We start from the raw sequence: 23,978 nt of genomic DNA, 5'->3' as shown, positions 1-23,978 counted from the left end.
ATGGTGTGCTGCGTGCTTGAAGATGGTGCGAAGCATGGGATAATTCCCTTGAGTTTTGGAGCAACAATTCCCGTAGCTTTGGCTTCTTATTTTGGGGATTTTGCTTTTATTTTATTTCCCATTTTATTTTTCTATTTTCCTTTTACTTTCTTTTTATTATTCTTTTATTTTTCTTTTCCTTATTCTTTTCTTATTTCTATTTTCTTTTCTTTTCTTTTCTTTTTCCTTTTTCTTTTCCTTTTATATTCTTTTTCTTTTATTTTAATTTCTATTTTATTTTCTTTTAATCTCTTGTATTTATAAATACCCATTTTTGGGTAGAATTAGAAGGAGACACAATTAGAAATTAGATCATTTTTCCTAGCTTAGTTGAGAGCTTCTCTCTCTAGTTTAGGGTTAATTTTAGGAGTAGATTTTAGAGAGAGAAAGTGAGGAATTTCAATGGTGATTGAGAGATTGAAGATTCAAATGTGACAATTGTATTGGAGATTTACTCTATCATCAATGAGCATTTCTAAACTCTATCTCATTTATTGCTTTGTTTAATTTTCATTGTTTTGATTGATTGATTTGATTGGATTTTGATGAATTGATGATTGATTTTGGTTATTCATGTTTGTAATGGTAGAATTGATGATAATGTTTGAGTAGTTGTTTAGTTAGGGATTTGGTGAAGCTTATGATGTAATGAATTGATGTAAATTGGGGATAATTGATGGAGTTGATGATGTGATTAAACTTGGTTGATTGATCATGTGCATGTGTGTGATTAATTAGAGAGTAGCTAACTTTGATTATTGCACTAGATTGCATTGTAAGTTCACATTGATACGGACCATTGATTTGTGGCTTGCATTTACACGATTGAGGTGTCTTGTGATGTTTCCTAGCTAGAGTTTATCGTAGTTGACGCTAGTTAGACCTCTAGGAGAATAGCTTGACATGCTCTTTTGGTTGCATGATTGACTTTCCCTCACATTGCTTGACTTAGTCGACTTTCCATTCCAATTTGCATTGTTCATTGCTATTATAAGTGAATCCTAATCCCTAGCTCTTATATTTGTTTGGTTTCCTCGTTTTAGTAGTTGTTAGAGCCACCTTTTATCTCTAGTCTTCGACCTAGCTTAGGCATATAATTGGAAGCACTTAGGCATTACCGTTCCTTTGGGTTCGACCCTTGACTTACCTCTATACTTGTATTTAGGTTTGTTGAGTGTTTATAAATTTTGTTTGGCTTAGGGAGAATTAGCCCAACGACCTAGTTTTCCCCACGTCACAAACTCATGAAATTCATGACAAGTTTCATGGGTGAAATCAAGGACCTGATCAACAAGAGGACGGCTGGCTCTAGCAAGGGTCAGTCGGCCAAGAAGACTCCTCAAGCTGAGAGGAGGAAGTTAGTCAGAGACCGGCAGCCTACTCCACATCCAAAGGAGAAGACTACGTCTTCCATTGACTGGTCTAAGATCCTTCTGCCCTAGAAGGGCAAAAGGAAGGTATCCGAGCCGTTCAGCCGGATGGCAGCAAGAAAACCTTCTCCGATGCTCGACACATCATCGAGCACAACCGGAGCCAGTAGCTGTCTGAATCAGCCTCTACATCGAGCTTTCCATACAGCTTCAAAAATACATCCGCAAGGAATTGTCAATCCTTGCATGAGAGCCATACAGGCAGCAAGTCCGTCCATACCGGCCCTTAGATGATTGGAGCAGTCCCTTATGCACCTCAGATGCCATACGGGTAGTATGTCCCACCATTCATGTAGCCGGCCCTCTTCGGGGGTCAGGCGGCACACAATGTCCAACCTCTGGACTGGCAGCTCCGTATGCTCAGACTTGGTGAACAAACCTCTGCGTTCACCAAGGAAATAACCGAGGTGGTACAGCCGACCAAGGTTAAAAATGTCTTGGTTGGTGCCTATGATAGTACCACAAACCGTGAGGACCACCTCATGGCTTACCACCAACCTTATGCACATGCAGGGGTTGGATGATGCTATGTGGTGCCGATGCTTCCCGGCTACCTTGAAGGGCATAGCCCAACAATGGTTTGGTAACTTGCCAGCCGGATGCATTGATAGTTTCAGGAGGCTTGCCTTCTTATTTGCTTTAAACTTCTTGATGAACATCCCTGCCAAGAAAACAAGTCTCGACTTGAGCACCATATGGCAGGGAGAGAGAGAAGGACTTCGCTCCTACGTCAGATAGTTCAATCTGGTGAGAATCTAAATACAAGGGTTGTTTGACAAGGTAGCCTACACAGACTTCTTCAAGGGTCTGAAGGATGGGTCAACCTTTAAGTTTGACCTTGTCCGAAAGAGGGTTTTCACCCTCCAAGAGGCATTGATAGAGGCGGAGAGCTTTATCTATGCCACCAACCTCTGCTCGTCCAGCCATCAGTCAGACTCCAAAAAGTCTGATAAGCAAAAAGAGAGTCAATCTGCTCAACCGGCTTAGAAAGTTGAAGAGAAAAAAAAAAGAGAAAAGGAGTCTGGGCAGTTGATGAATCTGATTAGCCATCCAAGAAGAAAAAGAGAGAATTCAAACCGTACATCCTAAGGTACGAGTTTAATAAACATTGCAACTCCATCCTCATAGAGATAAAGGACCGGCTGACCATTTAGAAGCCAAATCCAATGAAGAGTTCTATCCAATCACGGAACAAGAATAAATAATGTAACTTCCATGACAAAGTCGGCCATGACACCAACGACTGCTATAGTCTCAAGCGGACGTTGGACCGTCTGACAAAGAGGTGCTGAAATCTTATATCTTGAAGTCCAAAACAACTGTCAAGACGAATCCGGGACAATTGTCTAAGACTGCCCAACCAGGTACTAGTTCGGACACTAACAAAGACCCGGTCTACACCATAGCAAGCTTAGTGGTGGCCCGACCATCCAGGGCACCAAGGATAATCTGAAGAAGATGATCCACTATGTCGGTGATGGCCAGGTGTCTGCTAGTTGTACTTTCCCAGACATCCTCATCACTGAGAAGGATCGGGCAAAGCCCGCCGGTCGCATGACGACCCAGTTGTCATTGAGTATAAGGTCGCCAAACAACTGGTTGGTCGGATCCTTATAGACACGTGTTGCTCCTCTGACCTCATCAACTACAAGTGTCTGTCCAAGCTGGAGTATAAGCTGGATAACCTGCGCGACGTCTCTCATCCTCTTGTAGGTTTTGGGGGAGGGTCGTGCACCCAGTCGGACAAATTGATCTACCCATCCGGCTGGGGGAGAAGGGAAAAGGGCGACACATGATCATCCGCGTTTTGGTGGTTGAAGAGCTGACCGCCTATAACATTATTCTGGGCCGACCCACTCTGGATGAGTGCAAGGTCGTCATCATCCCAACTCTTATGTTGTTAAAATGTGAAAAGGATGATGGCTCTGTTGGCTCCATGAACAGGGATCAGAAGACGGCAAGGGAGTGTTACCTCTCAGACGTCAAACCAACGGTTGCTGCATCTGGTAATGTAAAGGAGCCAATAGATCTTGACGATGTCAAGGACTCTGACTCAGCCCCACCAGCAGGTGGAAAGAAAAGAAAAGATGATTAGCTGGTGGAGATGAAGAAAGAGAAGAAATAGCAATCACTAACCGGAGAACGGTCACATTAACTTCGTCCCCAGCCGGCTGGCGATCATATTGATATTCTAGTGGATGACAGTCATCATAGAGAACTATTAAGGTGGGGATGGCTGCCTTTGAAAGGCTGGGTGCAGACTTGCACCTCCTGCTGAAGGAATTCAAACATATTTTTGCCTTTGAAGTGGAGGAGCTGTCCACAAACTCGCCGTGGATCCCAAAAAGAAGCCTATCCGACAAAAGAAAAGAAATCACGGCGAGGAGAGAAGTTAGGCGACAGCTGCCGAGGTTAACTTGTTAGACGCTGGGTTCATTCGGCCGTGTAACTTCTCTGATTGGGTTTTAAACGTAGTGCTAGTAAAGAAGCCGAATGGTACCTGGTGCATGTGTGTAGATTACACTGACTTGAACAAGGCATGTCCAAAGGACAGTTACCCGCTTTCATAGATCGACAGCCTGGTCAACTTAACAGTCGGGCATGACTTAATGAGTTTTATGGATTCCCACTCAGGCTTCCACCAAATACCCCTGTGGAAAAAAGATCAAGAAAAGATAGCTTTCGTCGCTAATCAAGGGTTATTCTGCTATACTGTGATGCCGTTTGGCTTGAAGAATGCGCCTGCTACTTTTCAACGGATGATTAATACTGTCTTCATTAATCAGATTGGGAGGAATGTAGAGGCGTATATTGATGACATGATAGTCAAATCCAAGCAGCAGACGGATCATCTTGCTGACCTTCGAGAAACCTTCACCATACTCAGGCGGCACAAGGTCATGCTCAATCCCAAGAAGTGTGTCTTTGGTGTTGAGTTTGGGAAGTTTCTCGGATTCTTGATTGACCAAAGGGGGATAGAGGCTAACCTTGAAAAGATACAGGCGGTCATTAACATGAAGTCACCCCAAACTGTCAAGGAAGTTCAGAAGCTCACCGGTTGCCTAGCGGCATTGGGAAGATTTCTCAGCTGGTCAGGTGACAAGTGCCTCTATTTCTTCCAGGCGATCAGGAAGAAGACAAGGTTTGAATGGGGGGATGACGCTGAGGCGGCCTTTCAGAAACTGAAAGAACATTTACACTCTTTGCCAAGGCTTGTTAGCCCTCTGCCCAAAGAGACGCTTTACATGTACTTAGCCATCTCATATCATGCTCTTAGTGTTGTTCTCCTTGCTGAGAGAGACGACACTCAGCTCCCTGTCTATTTCATTAGCCACGTGCTTAGAAATGCTGAACTACGGTACCCCATGGTTAAAAAATTGGCCTCGCTCTTTACATGGCTGTCAAGAAGTTGAAACCTTACTTTTTGACACATCCGGTTGTGGTCTATACAGACCAACCCCTCAAACGGCCAATGACAACCTTGGAGTCATCCGGTAGAATGCTCAAGTAGGCTATTGAAATGCAAAGTTTTGAAATCACTTACGAACTAAGAAAGGCAGTAAAGGGTCAGGCGTTTGCTGACTTCATTGTCGAAATGACAAGGCCTGTTGCTCTTGACAATCCTGGTCCGGTTTGGAAAGTGTATGTAGACGGGAGCTCTACTATGAACGACTGTGGTGCAGGCATAATCTGTCAGTCTCCTAATGGAGACAAATATGAGTATGCACTATGGTTTAAGTTTCAGGCCTCAAACAACGAGGCAGAATATAAAGCCGTGCTAGATGGTATCCGATTGTGTAAGGCGGCAGGGGTAACAAAAATTGACGCCTACTCTGATTCACAGTTGGTCGTAAGCTAATACCATGGTGACTATGAAGCCACCCACCTGGTTATGATCAAGTATTTTCAGGCGGTCAAAGATGAAGTTAGGACACTTGAAGAATTCCATCTAAGTCAAGTGCCCAGGTTCGAAAACAATCAGGCAGATGTACTATCAAAATTGGCATCCTCTGTCTCCTGTGATACGCCTCGGTCAGTCTTTTGGGAAGTTATGGAAAAACGAAGCATAACTGAAGAGGAGCCCATTGGAGTACTTGACTGAAGCTCTACCTGGATGGATGGCATTCGAGCATATCTTCATAACGGCACGCTGCCTGATTCACCGTAGGAAGTGGCTGTCTTGAAAAAGCGAGCAACAAACTTCGAGATAAGAAACAGAGAACTATTTAAGGCGGGTTCTTAAAATCTTTGTTGAAGTGTATTACCCCAGAAAAGAGGCAGTGTGTTCTCGAAGAGTTGCATGCGGGATACTGCGTCTCTCACATAGGCGGCAGATCCCTGGCTGTCAGGACCAGGCGAAAGGGTTACTTCTGGCCCACTCTTGAGTCAGACGCTATGGAGATGGTAAAAAAATGTGACAAGTGCCAAAGATTTGGCAACCTCATCCATCAGCCGGCAACTGACCTGATAGCAATCCATAGCCTAGTCCCGTTTGCTAAATGGACATGGACATTCTAGGTCCTTATACGCCTACACCAGGCAGAAAGCGATATATTCTGGTGGCTGTGGATTACTTAACCAAGTGGGTGGAGGCAGAGGCGGTCAAGAGCATCAAGACAAAGGATGTCATCTCTTTCATTTGGAAGAACATCATCACCCAGTTCGGGGTACCTATGTCTATGGTGCTTGATAATGGCCCTCAGTTTGAAATACCTCAGCTCCAGACTTGGTTGGGAGATCAAGGGATCCCACATTGTTTTGCATCAGTCGGTTGACCCCAAGTAAATGACCAAGTTAAAGCCTTCAACAAACTCATCTCAGACGGCATCAAAAAGAAAATAGAGAGAGCCGGTGGTCTATGGGCTGAAGAATTAATTCACGTCCTATGGGCCATCCGGACAACTGAAAAAGGGGCAACCGGTGAAACCCCATTTCTCATGGTATACGGTGCTGAAGCCGTCTTGCTTATCGAACATTATGAGCCGACTATATGAGTCATGTTATGCGATGAAGAGGCAAACTGGGAGGCCATGCAACTAGCATTGGACTCACTCCCGGAACGCAGGGGCAATGCCGCCTTGCGTCCTGAGATTTACCGTCTGAGAATGACCCGTGCCTACAACAAAAGAGTACACAAACGACCCTTGAAAGTTGGGGACTTTGTGTTACGGAAAATGGAGGCAATCGGTAGGGCCAATAAGCATGGAAAGCTAACTCCTAATTGGAAAGGCCCTTACCGGATCTATGAATAAGTAAGAGACGGCACCTACCGCTTGGAAACTCCAGACGGCAGGCGGCTTCCTAGGACTTGGAATGTAGACAACTTAAAAAAAAAAGTACTACTTCTAAGATTTGTAAATTTTTGTAAATGAAAAGCCTATCAATGAAAATGTTGCCTTTTGTTTTCAATACTGTTATTTATTTCTTTATATACATGCGCAATGTCTAAAGCAGTTGACTTTCACATAATAAAATTAAACTAAGTTAAAAACTTAGTGGCTAAATCAATGTCCAAAAGACAAGAGGCCAATGGTCGGATTATACTTTATTTTATAAATTCGTCGTTCGGCGACGCCCATCCGGGTGGAATCGTCGTAGAGAATATCTCCCATCCGGGTGACAAAGTGCTATACAAACTCATGCAGACGGCAAAGATTGAACGACCTAATTAGTCAACTCATAGCCGTCTGACCAGGATAATCTAAAGAATGACTAAGTCTACCAAAACCGGATGTCAACGGACATCAGCCGGTTACTAGCTAAAGTTCTAACATAGATTATTTTTTAAAATTATGCAAGTCCTTTCAATGGGGCAAAAGGACATTGAGCGTAATTAGATTGCAAACACCCCAGGCAGAGGAGCATTACAATTGTATCAGCGTCTGGGCTAACGGCTGCTTTCTCGTCTGATTGGACGACTGTGTACTTGGTTTGGAGCAATCACTACTATGATTTATTGACTTGGGAACATCTCATACTCTTTAAAGTATCAAAAGTTCCCAAGCCAATCAATCAATAAGTATTCAAACCAATCACACAGCCGCCCAAGTGCAAGTACAGCCGATTTATCATATGTCGCATGCTCTTAAAGAGTTAAGCAAAAATCCAAACATATATATACATGAATGCAAAATTCGAATGCAAAAATTGAAGCAAATTGAACCAAAATCGATTCAGTCGGTACTTTCATAAATAAAACCCGGCCATAACAGCCGAGAAGAAATGTTGACTAGATACCTATCCGGGAAAAAAAAACTGTTGATTCATTACACATTAATACTCGGCACGCAGGCCGGAAATGCAGACGGCTTAAAGCCAAATTGAAGACAAAGAAGCTTAATTTTGGGGCGCAGCCAGGACCTCTTCTCCTGTCTGTTCAGGCGGCAGTTGAGTAAAGTTCACTTGAGCATCTTCTCATTCTTGCTCTTTCTCACCTCCGCCTGCAGCTTAAGCTGGCTCTTCTTCGATCTCCCGTTTGGCCCAAGCATGGAATGTCCCAAGGTCTGGTTTGCCCTCGGCCTTGGCATTAATGACCTCAATAGCATACTGATAAGCCAAGGCCTAGAGACCATACTCTTGTCCCGGGCATAGAGTATCCCACGAAAGCTTCATGCAGTCCGTGCAGTCAGACCCGTTCTCTTCAACGATCCGGTCTTGCTCGGCCTCTAGCGTTACCTTGAAGTTAGCTTGAGCCTAGGTCATCTTATTCTTCAGCCAGTTGACATCCGCACGGAGATCGATGTTCTCCTTGTCAACCACCTCAAGCGCCTTGAGGTCCGCTTGAGCATTTTTTAGTGCAGCTTCAAAGTCAGAGGCCTTTTTCTTGGCAGTCTCCAGCTTAATTGTCAAGAGCCTGATATTTTTCGCCTGTTTCATTTCAAAGGCTTTAGTTTCAAGTTCATTTATTGTACATTGATATTGGGTAATGTCTACTGAATCTTTAGTCGATTTATTGGCTCGTTTTACCTCTTCCCTCTTCCGACTATATGGCCGCTTGAGCTCATCAACCCTCAGAATAGCTTGGAAGCACAAACACTGTGAAAAAATGCAGTTGAAAAATTACTTAGTGTATTACAAGATGCTATACCTCAGACAGGAGGGCCAGGATACGTTCCAGATTGAACGTCTCAATGCCTAGAGTGGCGTCTTTCTCCCTTTTGGGAATGACAACAAGCATGGCCTTGGCATGCGCCTGTACGTCCGGCCATCGGGGGGATTGATCTGCACCATAGTTAAGAGTGGGTCCTTCAAACGTCTACTGAGAGTGAGATTTCACTCTCAGGGCCCAGCCAAGTTCAGGTGCAGTGTCGAAAGGGTTAGCCTTACCATCAAGGGTTAGCCGGCTGCAGTCTTAAGTGGCGGGCCACCCTTTAGCATCGTTCGGGCACCCAGCTTGATCCCCAGATCAATGCCTAGGCCGAAGCCTTGTAAGCTGATGCTCTTCCCCCCGATGTTGAGACGGGTCTTTGCAACTGGTAGTTCAGGAGCCGTCTGGGTCGACGACACCTTTTGGGACTTGGTGGAGCTGTTGGCTTCCTTATCCGGCTTTTTCTTAATGAGCTTGTTGAAGGATCGAGGAGGATTCTGAAATAAAATTGCACAATGAGTATACAGTTAGCAATGAGCCGCCTCTAGTGGGAGATTAAGACAAAATTCAAAGTAAACAGGTCAAACGGTGAATACCTGACCCTTGGCGGCTATTTCCGCCCTTTGTTTCTCCTCCTTATCTTTGTGGATCTGTGCGGCCGACCGCTTGGGGGTCTTGTCGTCTGGGAGCATTCTCAAAGCTTCTTTTGCAAAAGACAAAGGAACTTTCAATTCAATAGAATGACAAGACGGCCAGTGCAACAATAGAGGCGGCAAAGTTGCGGGATGTGTAAAAGACCTACGCTTTGTGAACATCGTGCTTGGTCCACAGGCGGACAAGAATGCCTCGTCCCTCAACCACTCAAGTTTCGGGATCTAGTTTTTCGGGACACTTATTAATTCCCTGGTTGAGAGGGTGTCCGTTTTGAGTTCGAAGAACCCCGCCTCTATGATCTTTTAATAGTCCTCATCCGGGATGGTAGGGAACTTGCACTTCTGACCTAGAAGGTCAGGCTTTTTATTGTATCGGCAGAGCTCGTAGTTCTCACACCGTGTGGGGGCAGTAACCAAATAGAACCGATTCTTCTAGTTGTCCCACTTAGACGGTTTGTCTAAGGTCATCTGATACTTGGGATAGGTGGTCAAAGTGTACCACGCCCTCTAGCCGCCTAGGTTGTCGCTAAGATAGTGCATGTGAGCGAATGCCTCCCAGCCGGGGTGTAGACCCTGCATCTGACATGCGGCGACGTACCCCAAAATATTAACCCAGGAATTTGGGGACAACTGCCAGACGCCCAAGTCATACCCCCGCAAGATGGCCTTCATAGCATCATGTAAGGGGAACAGGAGACCAGCCAAAAAATGTCGCCTCATAGCAGCCGAAGTAACTGTTGGCATTCTCCTGGTCGTCCTTCCAAGCAATGGTGCCCAACTCAGGCGGCACCCGAATCCTATACCCTTTTCTAAGGAGCCGTTTGAGCTTAAAATTCTCAAGTCCCTTCTCCATACTCTCTCTCTCCTTAGCAGAGACGTGAATTTTGAAGGGATCTGACTTATCACTCCAATTCTTTCTCTCCTCAACCTTACTATCCTCAAGCGGGGAAAGGGGGGCATCACTGTTATCCTTAGAGCTAGACCTAGAGGCGGTGCTTCCCCCGTCTCTCTCTTGGGAGACCTCTTCATCGTTTGTTTCCGAGGCAAGCACAGTTCTCTCCCCATCTCCATCTTCAGGATCAAGATCTCCAATTCCATCATTGGAGACGGCCTCGATCTTCACTGTCTTTACCCTCAGTCTCGTATAAAATCCCACCACTTGGGGTCCTAAGGATCCCAGAAGGGGAGTATTCCCCCGAATCAACTTGCATATCTTCCCCCTCAACAGGGGTCACCTCCTCAAACGGTACTTCAAATGTACCGTCTCTCCTTCGCTGTCTGGTGGCTGTTTATTTGGTTCTAGCCATTGTGTCCTGCACAGACACAGAGACGGTCGGTTCAAGGGATGTATAAAATTGCTCCATACACTTAGAGCTGCCACCCCCAGTCCTAGATTCAGCCGTACCAGGAGACCGGCTGACAATCGATCTAGGCTTTGCCGTGTGTGTTGGTGATGAGTCCATTTATTGAATGAAAGTATACAAACGGAAAAATCAAGAATGAGCTAAAGGGGGTAGAGACGGTACCTTTAAATTTGACTCTAAAGGGGTCAAGCGTTGACCGGCTGTATTAAGCGGGTTGAAGGTGATTTTGCTTATATATAGCACAAGCGGTTACTAACCGGTTAGGCAGACGGGCGAAAAACGAAACTGTTTGTGTTTAACACAGACGGTGGTCAGAGTTTCTCTAGAACTCTTTTACTTTCTCTTTAAAACTTTTTGGAAACGTTCAAAAATGAGAGGGGTAAAACTTGTATTTATAGAGGGGTAATTTCAGGGGCATCCCCGTAATTAGCCCTGAATGTGAAAAGTTAAATTTCACAGTTAAAATTCAACTAATGGTAGAGTGACACGTGTCACAGATGCCACGTAGCAGGCCACGTCACATCTGTGAGGGGCGAATGTTTTGGGTAATTTTTACCCAAGCCATGTGGACTAACCCATAGACGACACGTGTCAGCCCAGGATTAGTCCAAACTGGACCTATCCCTATTTGGCACGTGGCGTCCCCAGAGTTTAGGAGAAAAGGCGGCCTTCGGGGCCCAAATCCCGAGAAAGCCGTAATTTGGCGCAGCCCATCAGAATTAGGTCAGAGTGACCTAATCACGTGCATATTTACCAATGACTTTATAAATAGGGGGATTTCCCTCATTCTGGGGACATCTACAATTCATTTTACAACCTACCCTACATTATCTCATATTAGAGAAACCACCTGATCTCGGAATCCGAGAAGATCTCACTTTACTTTTCCGCACTCTTTACATTCTCCGAGCACTAACTAACTTGATCGTCGGAGGCAGAGCTCCAACCACCTGGATTCTCCGTTGTTTTGCAAGTACAGGCCGCACCGGACAAGCCTTCGAGCTGTAACTCTCCCGAGGGACTAAAAACACCCAAAACAAAAAGTATATTGACAAAAAAAAAAAAAGGAATAAAAGGGGTGATTAAAAAAGAAAAAATGAATGAAAAAAATGTTACTCACTACGTTCCACAATACGTGGGATGTTGGGGTAGACATGTAGTTTAAGAAAACTACAAGTGGATCCATTTAAAAAATTTGTTTATTACATAAAGGATTCTCATTTGTATTTTTATATTGTAAGAAAACAAAAAATAGGGTAGGTGGGGGTACTAAGGAGAGAGAGAATATGTAAGATTTAATTGGGTTTTGAGGTTATTGGTCCAAAAGAGAGTATAGGAAAATATTATTTATTAGTGCTCTCAATCCATATTAGTATCATGTCAAGTATTTTAGGACGGACGAAAATGGGAACTGTGTCAAGTATTATGGGACAGAGGGAGTACAATTAATCGGATACGAAGAAAGTATACACTGGTAGTCTAGTACTATTACTTTTAAACTATAAGTAATGGTGAATAACCTAGCTAAGCTTGGTCTAGTGGTAAGGTTGGTCACCTCAAAACCAAAAATTGTGGGAACAAACCCCACTAGAGGCAATTTGAGGTGGGGATTCCCTTACCCTTCCCCCCACTTCCAAATCGTCTAGCCCGCTAACTCAGGTCGGATTGGACCTATAAGAGGTTCCGACCCTGGCAGGACCCTTCTCCTTACCTTAAAAAAAAAAAATAAATAAATAAAAATTAGGTTAAAATAAATAAATAATAGTAATTAGGTGATTAGAGGTGTCAAAATCAAACCAAACAAAAAAAATCATCCGTTTCAAGCTGTAACCAATCCGATTTGATCCGAGAAACTCAACACCCAAACCCGATCTGTAATTGAACTAAACTCAACCCAAATTCGAATTTGACTCAATTTGAACTTTTCCCGGCATCGATTTGACCCAACTTGAACTCAACCCGAAACTGATTTGACCTGAATTGAACTCATATCGAACTAGTTTGACCGGACATGAACTCAATCCGAATCGAAATTGACCCGACAAATACCTGAGTCAATCCAATCTGTTTTTTATCATAACTGATATTAACTTGACCCTATTTTAACCCGAGCTGATCTTGACTTGACATGATTTCAAACTAACCATAATTTTAAACCTAACTTATTATTTACCTTATTTTTTACTTAAGCATATATTAATGACACGATATTGAAAAATGACACATTAAAAACTTGATATCGACCCAATAACAAGATTAAAAAAAATTCCGTAATTACTCAAATTTGAACAATGTACTTATTTGAATATTAAGTTTGGTCAACCAATCAAAATTCAGCCAAACACGAAAAGTATCTAAATCAGAATTGACCGAATACTCAATCAACTTTAGTAATCAAACCAAACTTATCAGAATCGAAATAAATCGAATCGAAACCAACCCGATCCATAGTCATCCGACCCGAGATTAACCCGATCAAACTCGTTTTAAACCCGATTTGATTGTATCCGAGTCGAATATGAACTGATCTAAAGTTGAACCAACCCTAACCCGATCTGGACTCGACAAATCTTGACCCGAATTTGACCCAACCCGAAAGTGATCCTATCCGATTTGAAGCGGATTAAAAGGGTAATTGTGAACCGAATATATCCGATCCAAACAGACCCAACCCAAACTCCATCCGATTATTCGAATTGACACCTCTAAGGTAATACTCACTTTGGGTCTCTTAGATCTGTCATATACTACTATCTCTTTTAGGCCCTGTAACATATTTCGCTGTACCAAATCTACCAATTAATCAATGTTTCTCTTTTCGGCATTGTTATCTCACAACTCCATATTTGAGCCGGGACAATCGGCTCTCTGGCCTTGGCCTATGGACAGAGGCCCAATTTTCTCACATTTTACGGAAAACAATAAGCTAGCGATGCTTCCTTTTTTTGTTTTTTTTTTTATAATTGCAACACTTTTTATAATCATCCATTTTTTATTAATACAGCATGTTTTGTATGCGACTGATTGGGCATGCCATGTTTCCACCTATAAGATTAAAAAGTTTTCCATACAACACTGAACAAGTAACCCTTGTAATATTAACCAACTAATCCCTAATATACTTACCAAGTTAACTTTTGTAACACTGATGAAGTAATCACAGTAACACTAATCGAGTAACCCTTCTTGTAACACTAATGAATTAATCCGGTGTAACCAACCACATATAAGAATTTGTGTATTTATAACATTCTGTTAAACGAAAATATTATATACTACTATATTATTCGATTTTTTCACCATATACCTTGAGTTTTTTCGTTTACTCACCATATGCACCTTAACTTTTGTAAATCCATCATATGACCCTGAGTTTCACAAAAATACACCATATACCCTTGATGACTGATGATTATTAACTTCGTCAATCATTAAAGATGGGGGAGAGATCTAAGGTGGTTTTGATACATAATTAACCAAATTCCACTAATTGTTCATTAGGGGTATATGGTAAAATTTTATAATAATTCAAGGGTATATGCATTGTTATTAAAATCCCGATTTAAATCTTAGAATCTTATGATTCATGTATGTTATACGATTCGATTTACGATTCTACCCGATTCTACATATTTCTCTTAACTAGCGAAAACATTATAAGTTTAAAACATGCCTACAACGTTTTTTATAAACAACTACTTTCTATTAATAATTAGGCTTTAAACTTAAAATTTAAATATTTTCAATTAAATTTGGATATGACATCTTGGTTATGCAAGTCCGTAGAATCTTACGATTCTACGATTCGATTTTGAGAGGCCCTTCCGATTCAAAGTAGAATCCCGATTTTAATAACCTTGGGTATATGATGTATTTGAAAATTTTCAATAGTATATGGTGAATAAAAAAGAAAGCTCAGGAGTATGTTGAAAACACCGTTTATTATATCTTTTTCCTTACATAGTCCTCACTCATACTCTACTAACACCTTTTTTACTTTTTTCTTCTCACATCTCTAATTTTTATATAAAAAAATTCACTTATTATTACTTTTTTTTAATCATTTTTTAATTGCCTAAAAAATTAAATTTACATAAAATTTTAATAAATTCAAATCTACTATATAAAACTCTGTCCCGGTTAATGTGTATCAATTAAAAAAAAAAAAAAACACGAAGGGAGGATCACATTAATTCAGTGATGCAGCCCAGGATGGTGATTCATTAGTTTGTGTTACTCCATATTGCATAAACTTGTACTCGTCCACCTTGATGTATGTTCTATTTCTTCAACAGATGAACGGTATGGTAGCATATTATGGCTGAATCACTAAATTCCTTAGATATGGCTCATTGAAATAGTATGGTAACGCTAAAATCCTTTAAAAAAAATTTGGCCCTTTTATAAAACTACATTATTAATATGGTTTATGGCTTGCAATTTGCAGTCAGAGTCACAAATCATATTACATTGTTATTTGGTTTCAAAAATTTTGTAAACCCCGCCTAAATCGCAAAGTCAGCATCACAATTTTAAAATTATAAACCACATTAAACTACAAAAAATATGATTGAATTTTTAATTTGATACTATCTAAACTGCACTCTGAATAGTCATACTAATACTTAACTAATTTTGTTTATGAAAAATAGTATACTTTCCGTTGAACATATATATTGTTGCATTAATTTTGCTAAGGAATGCTTATATGTTACGGAGGATGATACTTATGAATAGTGAGCCGTCCATCCGTATCTTGTTTAAAAAGCTAGTTTTATAGTACGTGGTTGAAAATGTAAATAACAATTTTTATACTTCCTATCATACTAGAATGCATCCCTATTAGTGCATTAGGCAAATCCTTAATTATATGTTAAAAAGTTAAATGTTTGATAATTATTGGAAAAGTTATTGATGGTTTATATTTATTGGGAAACTAGATGAAACCCGTGCGATGCACGTTTGTTTGAATTTTTTAAATAATTTTTTTAATATATATATATATATATATATATATATATATATATATATATATATATATATATATATATATATATATATATATATATATATATATATATATTTATTTATATATTTATGTGCTAAAATTTGTTATATATTTAGATAAAATACCTGATATCAAAAGATAATATTTTATATTTAATTCATTTAAACTGGAATCTCATTAGCCAATTTTACTTACGTGTCATTTAAATTATTTAATTGTAAAAGAAATTAATAATCTCGTATTTAATTGGCTACCACTAAAATTTATTATTCTACATGGCGCGTTGAAAAAATTAAATCATACGTGGCTCTCTAAAAACTCGGGAAAAAACTCCCCTTTATATATATATATATATTAGATTTATTTTCATCTTCCCCCCCCCCCCCTAATAAAGAGCATGTAGAAATGATCTATTTAGGCCTTGTTTAGTTCACCTTATTTTTAATTATTTCAGAAAAAATAAGTTCAGATCAGAAAAAATATGTTCAGACCAAATCAGATCAGAAAAAATAATTTCATATCAGATCATCGTTTTATGTGCAGTTTTTTATCGCTAATTATCTTTAATACCGTAATAAAAAAATGAGAAGGTTTTGCGTAGAACGAACTCACGTGAGTCCAATTTCTAACCTTCAAACACAACACCTCCATTTTCTCTCTCCTTCATTTTTACAATCCTTCCTTCATCACCATATTTTTCACATTTTCTCTCTCCTGCTCACTCGCATCCTTACCTCATCGTAGAAGCTTCCCTCTTCTTCTTCAATGGCGGACTCTGTTGAATGCAAACCACGACGACCGCTGCCACCGCTGCTGCCGATGAAGAGGAGGGACGAACACCGCTCTCAATCTAACGAGTTACCAGCGAGAAGGTTGGAGTTGAATGAAACAGCAACATTCTTAACATGATTAACTTGGGAATAAATGGAATTAAGGGAACCAAGATGGGTTAATTCAGTGCAAAATTTTTGACACAATTCATTAGATTGCAATTGGGTTATTGAATTCTTGTAAGATTGTGGGAAATTTACAGCACTGTAGGTAAAACGATGGCGATGTTGTAAAGCTCGCCATTTTGCTGACATTTATGAAATGAAAAACTGGGTATTTTAATGGATGTTTAACACTAGAACTAAATCTAACGAATTTCAGAAAGCTCCAACAACTATATATATGCCTGACAAATATTATCTAATGCCTGACCAATATTATCTAATACCTGATCAATATTATTTAATTTTTGATACTTATTATCTAATATTTGACCAATATTATCTAATTTCTAACACTTATTATCTAATTTCTGATACTTATTATCTAATATTTGACCAATATTATCTAATTTCTGATACTTATTATCTAATACTTGACCAAAATTATCTAATTTTTGATACTTATTATCTAAATTCTTATACTTATTATCTGATATCAAACCATTATTATCTAATTTCTAACAATTAATTTTTTTTTGTATGATTGGACTCACGTGATTCCGTTCTATACAATACTTTTCCTAAAAAGATTATGAAAATTACATTTTAATAAAATACACATTATTACGAATCTAATAAGACTTCACTTGATTATTTTTTCCTTATACATTATTGTACACTTTAAGGTCAAAACTAGGTCAAATCAGACAATCAGATCAAATCAGATCAGCAAAAATACGGTGAAGCAAACAAGCCCTTAGAGTTTAGAACATTCTCCCTAAGAGAGCCTTACTTCATTTTTTTTTTTTTTTTTTGAATGGATTGTTTAAAAAATGACTAGAGAAATGCATACTTTGTATTATATAACTTTTTAATGAAAATTAATTAAATAATAATAATAATAATAAATGAATAAATAAATAAAGTAAACAAGACAAAAATGAAACATACCTCCAAGAAAAACAGAACCATCAGAATTGAATCCAATAGAGCCAGGATAGCTCCCAGGAATCCTAGTCGTTACAAAACCCCCAACACTCAGTCCTATTGACATCTTCACACCACCACCTCCTCTTCGGCCGCCGCCACCGATTTTCAACTCCTCTAACAAGTGAGACCCTCGGCTACTACTCACATGAAATAATCCTTCTTGCGTCTTGCCAATCCCCGAACTCGCCGTAGAAGAAAAACTCCGCTGAAACAACAGCTTCGTCTTTTCACCTTCACCATTAAGCTTCACATTATCTTCATTTGAGTTCAAAACATTTATCTCAAAATACGCCTCTTGCGGAAAGGATTGAACCATTGGTGGCCCTGGCAAAGGCAACGCCATCCTCACCACCGATTTCGCCACCGAAGATAAACTTGCAGCCACGGCTCCACCACCATGGTTTAAGCCTTTTATTTTAAAGGATAACTTTTGCATAAAATCAACTGATCCTGAACCAATTTCCCAACTCTCTTCGACCTGATTAATACTAGTCAAGTTATTAATACTGCTACTGCTATTTTCTCTGCTGCTGTAAAAATCCCCTGTGAGTCGCAGACTCCCAAATAAAGATGATCTAACAGACGGAGACCTCGACACGTAACTATTAAAGGCAAATCGTGACCATCCATTCTCGACAGCGTCGGTGATCAAAGCTGGATGATCAGCCCAATTGAAGAAAGATTTTGTAGACGAACCACGGCGGAAGAAATGAGAACTTAGCCTTCTCTTGCTGTTTTCTTCTGTCTGTAACGGTGTCGTTTTAACCTCTGTTTCGACTCCTCTGACTTGTTGTTCATGGCGCTCTGTTGCAATACTCCTTAAATTAGACTTTCGACGAATAATCAGAATCAAGAAAATGATCACCATAAGTCCGGCGAAAATCGCAGTAATTAACGCTTCACGCCAACCAAACATCATCGGTTTTCAGCCTTTAGGTGGTCGGGGGATAGAGTTTAAGGGAGAAAGTGGAATTTTCAAAAGTTAAAGGAGTTAAACGAAAACAATAATAAATGCAAAGGAATATTTGTGAAGAAAATTGAGACAAAACGTGGACTAAAGAATTGTTCAAGAAAGGTAGGAAAGTTAAAGGAATCATCAAAGTCATGATTCTAGAAATATACATGCGGGTTTGACACAATAAGTATTTTTTTATTGGGACCAAGAATATTGTAAATTATTGATCAAATCTTGTTATTATGTATGTTATTATGTACAAAATTCATTAATTTAACGGTGCCGGCACCCGTTGCCGACTTTTGAATTTGCGTGCTTCATGTTTTTTTCTAATTTTATTTGGGTACATTAAAATTGTGTAATTGATGTATGAACCTACTAAATGAGTTGAAAAATATTAAATGAGTTGAAAAATATTAAATGAGCTGAAAAATATCATTTGGTACCCTTGCATCCGGATGTGGTGTTAATTCTTAGATGGCTTCAGGCCTTCGCCTTGCTTCAATTCATTTTTAATGACTAGTATTACATACTTTTGGAGTATCACATCAGAGTAATGTAATAATGTATATATAAAACAAAATAACATAAACATTTTGTATTATTTAATAAAATAAATCCCCAAAAAATCTTAATTTCAAATTCATTTCTCTCTTCATTGTTTCTCTTCACTTTTTATCTACTCAATTTCAAAACTTCCATTTTAACATCATTAAACTCTCTGTCATTCAACAAAGCCTAATAATATTCATCTAAATTTTACATTAACTATTACAAATAAGCACAAAAATTTTCCATTAAGTGTAAATTTTCTAATATACGTAATTGAACATTTATCTTTCCATAACTGAACATTATTATGACACAAGGTTGAACATTAAGTGTAAATTTTAAATTTCACAACATCAAAATAGGTTGATAGGATTCTTAGAAAAAGGAGTAGTTCATGCACTACAAGGTTGAAGCATGATCCCTTCAAAAAAAAAAAAAAAAAAAAAAAAGAAGGTTGAAGCACAATAAGTAAGTAAATTTTATTTTAATTCAATTATTATTGATTTTGCCAAAAAAAATTCGGTTAATATAACTTTGATATTTTTATTTTCTTCATAAATTTAACATCAAATGAAATAAAAAAATTATGAGAGTGTGTTATTTTAAGTTGAGCATGTGTTATTTGAAAGTTGTTATTTTAAATTGAGTCTATGTTATTTTGAAAATGTTTATTTGAACTGAAATACTTAGTAGTTGTTTTCTGGTTTGTACAATTTATAGTTGAAATTATGTTATATTGAATTTAATGTATTTTTGTTCTAGTGTTATATTGTTAAAACCATGTGTTATCTTACGGAAATCATATGTTATTTTGATTAAATCTATAATTATGTTACTAAATCGTGTTATTTATATTGTTATATTGTGTTACTTTGTATATAACCTTAAGTTATTATTTAAATAATTTAATGTTATTCTATACATTTAGCTTTATTTTGTTGCTTTGATTTAATTGTCTTCTTCGCACTTATCTCTTTCTTCAATCCGCCATCATTAATGGCATTCAAAGTTGTTTTTAAAGTTTCTCTCTCCTTTTTTTTTCTCCTTTCCCGTCACAATTTACCGATTTAGGGTTTTATAGTCCCTAATTTTTATCGCACTTTCTTTCTCATGTTTCTCGTTTATGCAAATCTATCTTTTTTTATTTTTATTTTTTATAACGTTGTTGTTTTAATCCCGGAGTACCGTGAGCACGGTGATCCGGGAGTACAATAGAAATTGCGCATTTTTGAGTTATACTAGTTGTGGACTCGCATGCGTTGTGCGCGGTTCCCCAAGTTATCGATATTGTCTAGAAAATGATATGTTGCGGTTGTGTGTTTTGCTTGCGAGAATGAGAGGAGAATGATTTTAAAAGCTCTTGGAGACAATTAAAGAACTATAGTGAAAATGTAGGTTACTGAAGATTCGATGAGGTAGGCCTGGATTGTCAAGTATACCAACGATTCTTCCTAATACATTTAATGGGGTCTTGCTTGAAGTTGAGATTCTAGAAAATTAGGAGTAATGTTAAGTGTTCGAAATAGCATTGTTCACTACCATGACATACTATTTATCAAAAGTGGTGCATTAACACCTATATATTACATTATAATGTTACTTTTAGCAACTAATGCAAGGAAAATTGTAACTTTTTTAGATATTTTAGCCGTTTGGTTAGATATATATGTGACTGGCCTTTTCAAAATTAAACATTTCTCTGTCTGTTTTGAATATGATATTGGTAATAAAATGGAGGTGCACAATCAAAGTTCAAAGATTTAAATTCTGTCATTCTTTTTGAATATGATATTGAAGTTTTGGCTTGTTCATATTAAAGCAATTTTGGCTAATGAAACCAATCAAGTCTAGATGACATGACATGCAAAAAGTAACTCAATCAACAGGAACTGGGATTCATGGGTACTGCAAAGTCATTCAATCTGAGTAAGGTTGTGGCAAAGTTATTCAATTTGAGTAAGGCCGTAGCAAATTCTATAATATGGTACACATAGATTTAAGACATAAGAATACATAGTAATAAAATACTGCTTTATAAGGTAGATTAGCAAAAGTTTTGATTGCATTACATTTTGGTCTACAAAATATAAGATCTTAAACATGATCTTGTACAACAGCATGTACTATTATATGCTAATCTATTACTTATCATATTCATAAGATTTTAAGCACTTTTAACCTAAGAAGATAAAGCGTTATGTAGGAACACAAGTTATTACTTATGTGCCTTCACAACCCTTCAAAATATGTAGGAGCTACAATAATATATTACTTCCTGTTTTCGGGTTTTTTTTTTTTATGTTTTTTTTTTTTTTTTTTTTTTTTTTTTTTTTTTTTTTTTTTTATTTTAACAAAAGACTATGCTGCCAAGTTCGCAAAATGCAACATTTTAAGATCATTCTTGTAAGATAAGTGTTATGAAGGAACATGTGGTATTGTCTATGTTCCTTCACAACCCTTCAAAAGATTTAAGTCATATAGACTTGGAATATTCTTGGTTTATACGAATTGCTATGCTGAGAAAGTAGCAAAATGCAGCATACACATAGTATAGTTGGAAATTTAAATTGTCAAAAGAAGTTCTTCATCAAACCTTGTAACATCACTGGTTCATTTTAGAAGGTTTGTTATTGTTGTTAAGGGTAGTACATTTGTTGCGTTGTCAGGACTGCTGCTTTCAAATTCAATTGCTTGCACTTGTGGAAGAACTGTGTTGATTTTTTTAGCAATTTCTAGGCCTTGTTCATTAAGATCAAACATCCTTTCTTTGATATCAGCATTAGGAGTGCAGCTCTTGGTATTTGCAGCTTCGACTTCATTGACAGTGTCAAAGTGTTTCCTTTTGAGTGAAGAACGTGGGCGTTTATGCATTGACCAATCCGGAAAGGGTGGCTTTCCAAGTGCTAAATTAGCAGCATCCCTAGTTTCTTCACTAACATCTTGATCGACAGTTTCAGCTACTTTGAAACAATCCATGGTTGTAGAAACTCCAGGCTGGTTTTCGACCATTGCAGCATGATCATTGTCAGCATTTGAGATGTAAGTGGAGCACCTATTGATGTGTGCAGTCTGATCAGCTGGTATCTGAACTGCTTCTAATATCTATTGAAGTTTATTGCTAGCAGTTAATGCTAGTAAGGGACCAACTTTTAGATAGAATACTTTGGAAATCAGTTCTTGGTGTGCAGTTGCGAAAGTGAGTAGATCTTCCTGTGAGTATTAATATGTAAATATATTAGTTCATGTATACATGTATGATTTCCATATATAAAAGGCAAAAGAATCATAAATTATTTTACTTGATAAGCTTGAGCACATACATTTTCCATTATATTAAATATGTCATCTGTATTCATTCCCAAGATTTTTTCAGTCTCATTGGTAAATGCTGTAAGTGTAATGCTGTCATAGGCATCTACAGCTTCAAAGGTTAAAGCAACCCTGCATTTAATTGTTTGGTATACAATAGATATGAAAGGAATAGCAAGTACTAATGAAATTGATGTTGTAATATGTGAATTAATACATACCTGACACAAGCAGTTGTTTCTCTAGTATAGCATTTTGAACAAGCAAACTGCCTCCCTTCTGGTAGATTAGTCGGTTTCCCACACTTTGAACATCCTGTTGGGTTTCGGTGAGTCCGACCCACCCGCGGAAGGAAACCCGAGCCAAAATCACACTCACAATAATTATAACCATAAAGCATAATTAACTTAAACAACAAGACTAAGTAAGAGATCATTACCTTTGTAGCGTGCTTCGCTCACTTAATTGAGCTTTTACTTCAAAAGCCCTTTAGCTCCGCTCACACGGAGACCTCCTTCGATGTCTACCTGCAACGTGAGCACCGAACTCGGTCTATTGCCTTGGAGTTAGAAAGGCCCGACCTCAAAACCCGAGTAATTAATTGTGTTCAAAGGTTTTCACACCGTGATGCCTTTTTCAACACATACTCAAGTGCTTTTCCCAATACCCCAAGTTGGGTATTTATAGGGAAATGCAAGAGTGAGAAATGCTCACCCATCAATGTGGGATATTTGATTTTTCTATTTTATTTTAAATCTAAAATAAAATTAATAATCAAGCTACTAATAAATCAACAAGTGTCAATCTCACATGAGAGGTTAGGTGAGCACCATTTGGAGAAGGGGGACCAAACTTGCTCCCCGCTCCCTCTCCCAAAACCGGCCAACTCACCTCCTCACTCTCTTCTTTGCTTGTGCCACATGGCAGCCCCGCTTGGGCACCAAGGCACCCTAAGTGGGCTGCCATGGCTTGCTGCCACCTTCGACCCTGCAGGCTTATGCTTGCAGGCTGCTGCTGGCCGAAGGCCACTGCTAGCAGGCCTTGCACCATGTGCGGGCTACTAGCTGCAGCATGCTAGCACGCCACGCACTAGGTGCGGGCTGCTAGCCGCAGCTTGCTAGCAAGCCTCGCACTTGGTGCGGGCTGCTAGCTTCGGCTTGTTGCTTGTGGTGGGGGTGGTGCACCATGCCACATGCATCGCTACCCCTGCGTGCTAGCACGCACGCACTGCTAGCAGTGCTAGCACGCTAGCGCGTTGCTAGCTTGATGCTGCTACTGCTAGTGATGGTGCGCTAGCAAGCACTAGCCAGCCTAGGCTCGGCTTGGTGCGCTTGCTAGCCACCTTGCTAGACCATATGCCCCTAGTACTCGGGCGTTCCGATGATAGGGATATTTTAGTCATTTTGTTAATTTATTAGTAATTTTCTCGTCTCGTCTTTTATCATTTTCGACTTGAATTCCGACGCTTGGTTTCGACGCTCCAAGCTCGAATTTCCGACGTCTAAATATTAATTACTCGGTCGACTCATTAATTCCTTCTGAATTAATTCGTCGCTTCGGTTCGTTAGTTACTTGGGTGTGACCGGAAGGGTTCAGTCAAGATTGAGCTGTAATATCAATTATACATTAATATTACTGATCGGAAGCGGCCTCCACCCA

General features: G+C 39.1%; 1 protein-coding gene across 1 annotated transcript in view; it reads right to left on the bottom strand.

Moving 5' to 3' along the window:
- Positions 1 to 18,572, bottom strand: part of LOC145590596 (uncharacterized) — a 31,737-nt gene extending 13,165 nt beyond the window's left edge. Inside the window, exon 1 of the mRNA XM_081647022.1 lies at positions 17,465 to 18,572. Within this exon, the coding sequence (XP_081503148.1) occupies positions 17,465 to 18,422 (958 nt within the window). The 5' untranslated portion in view covers positions 18,423 to 18,572. The remainder of the gene's footprint in view (positions 1 to 17,464) is intronic.
- Between the last annotated feature and the right edge of the window lie 5,406 nt (positions 18,573 to 23,978).

Source organism: Chenopodium album, chromosome 18, assembly GCF_948465745.1.
Source record: "Chenopodium album chromosome 18, dcCheAlbu1.1, whole genome shotgun sequence".
Lineage (NCBI taxonomy): Eukaryota > Viridiplantae > Streptophyta > Magnoliopsida > Caryophyllales > Amaranthaceae > Chenopodium > Chenopodium album.
The sequence above is the reverse complement of the archived record's forward strand: the minus strand, read 5'-3'. Positions and strand labels throughout refer to the sequence as shown.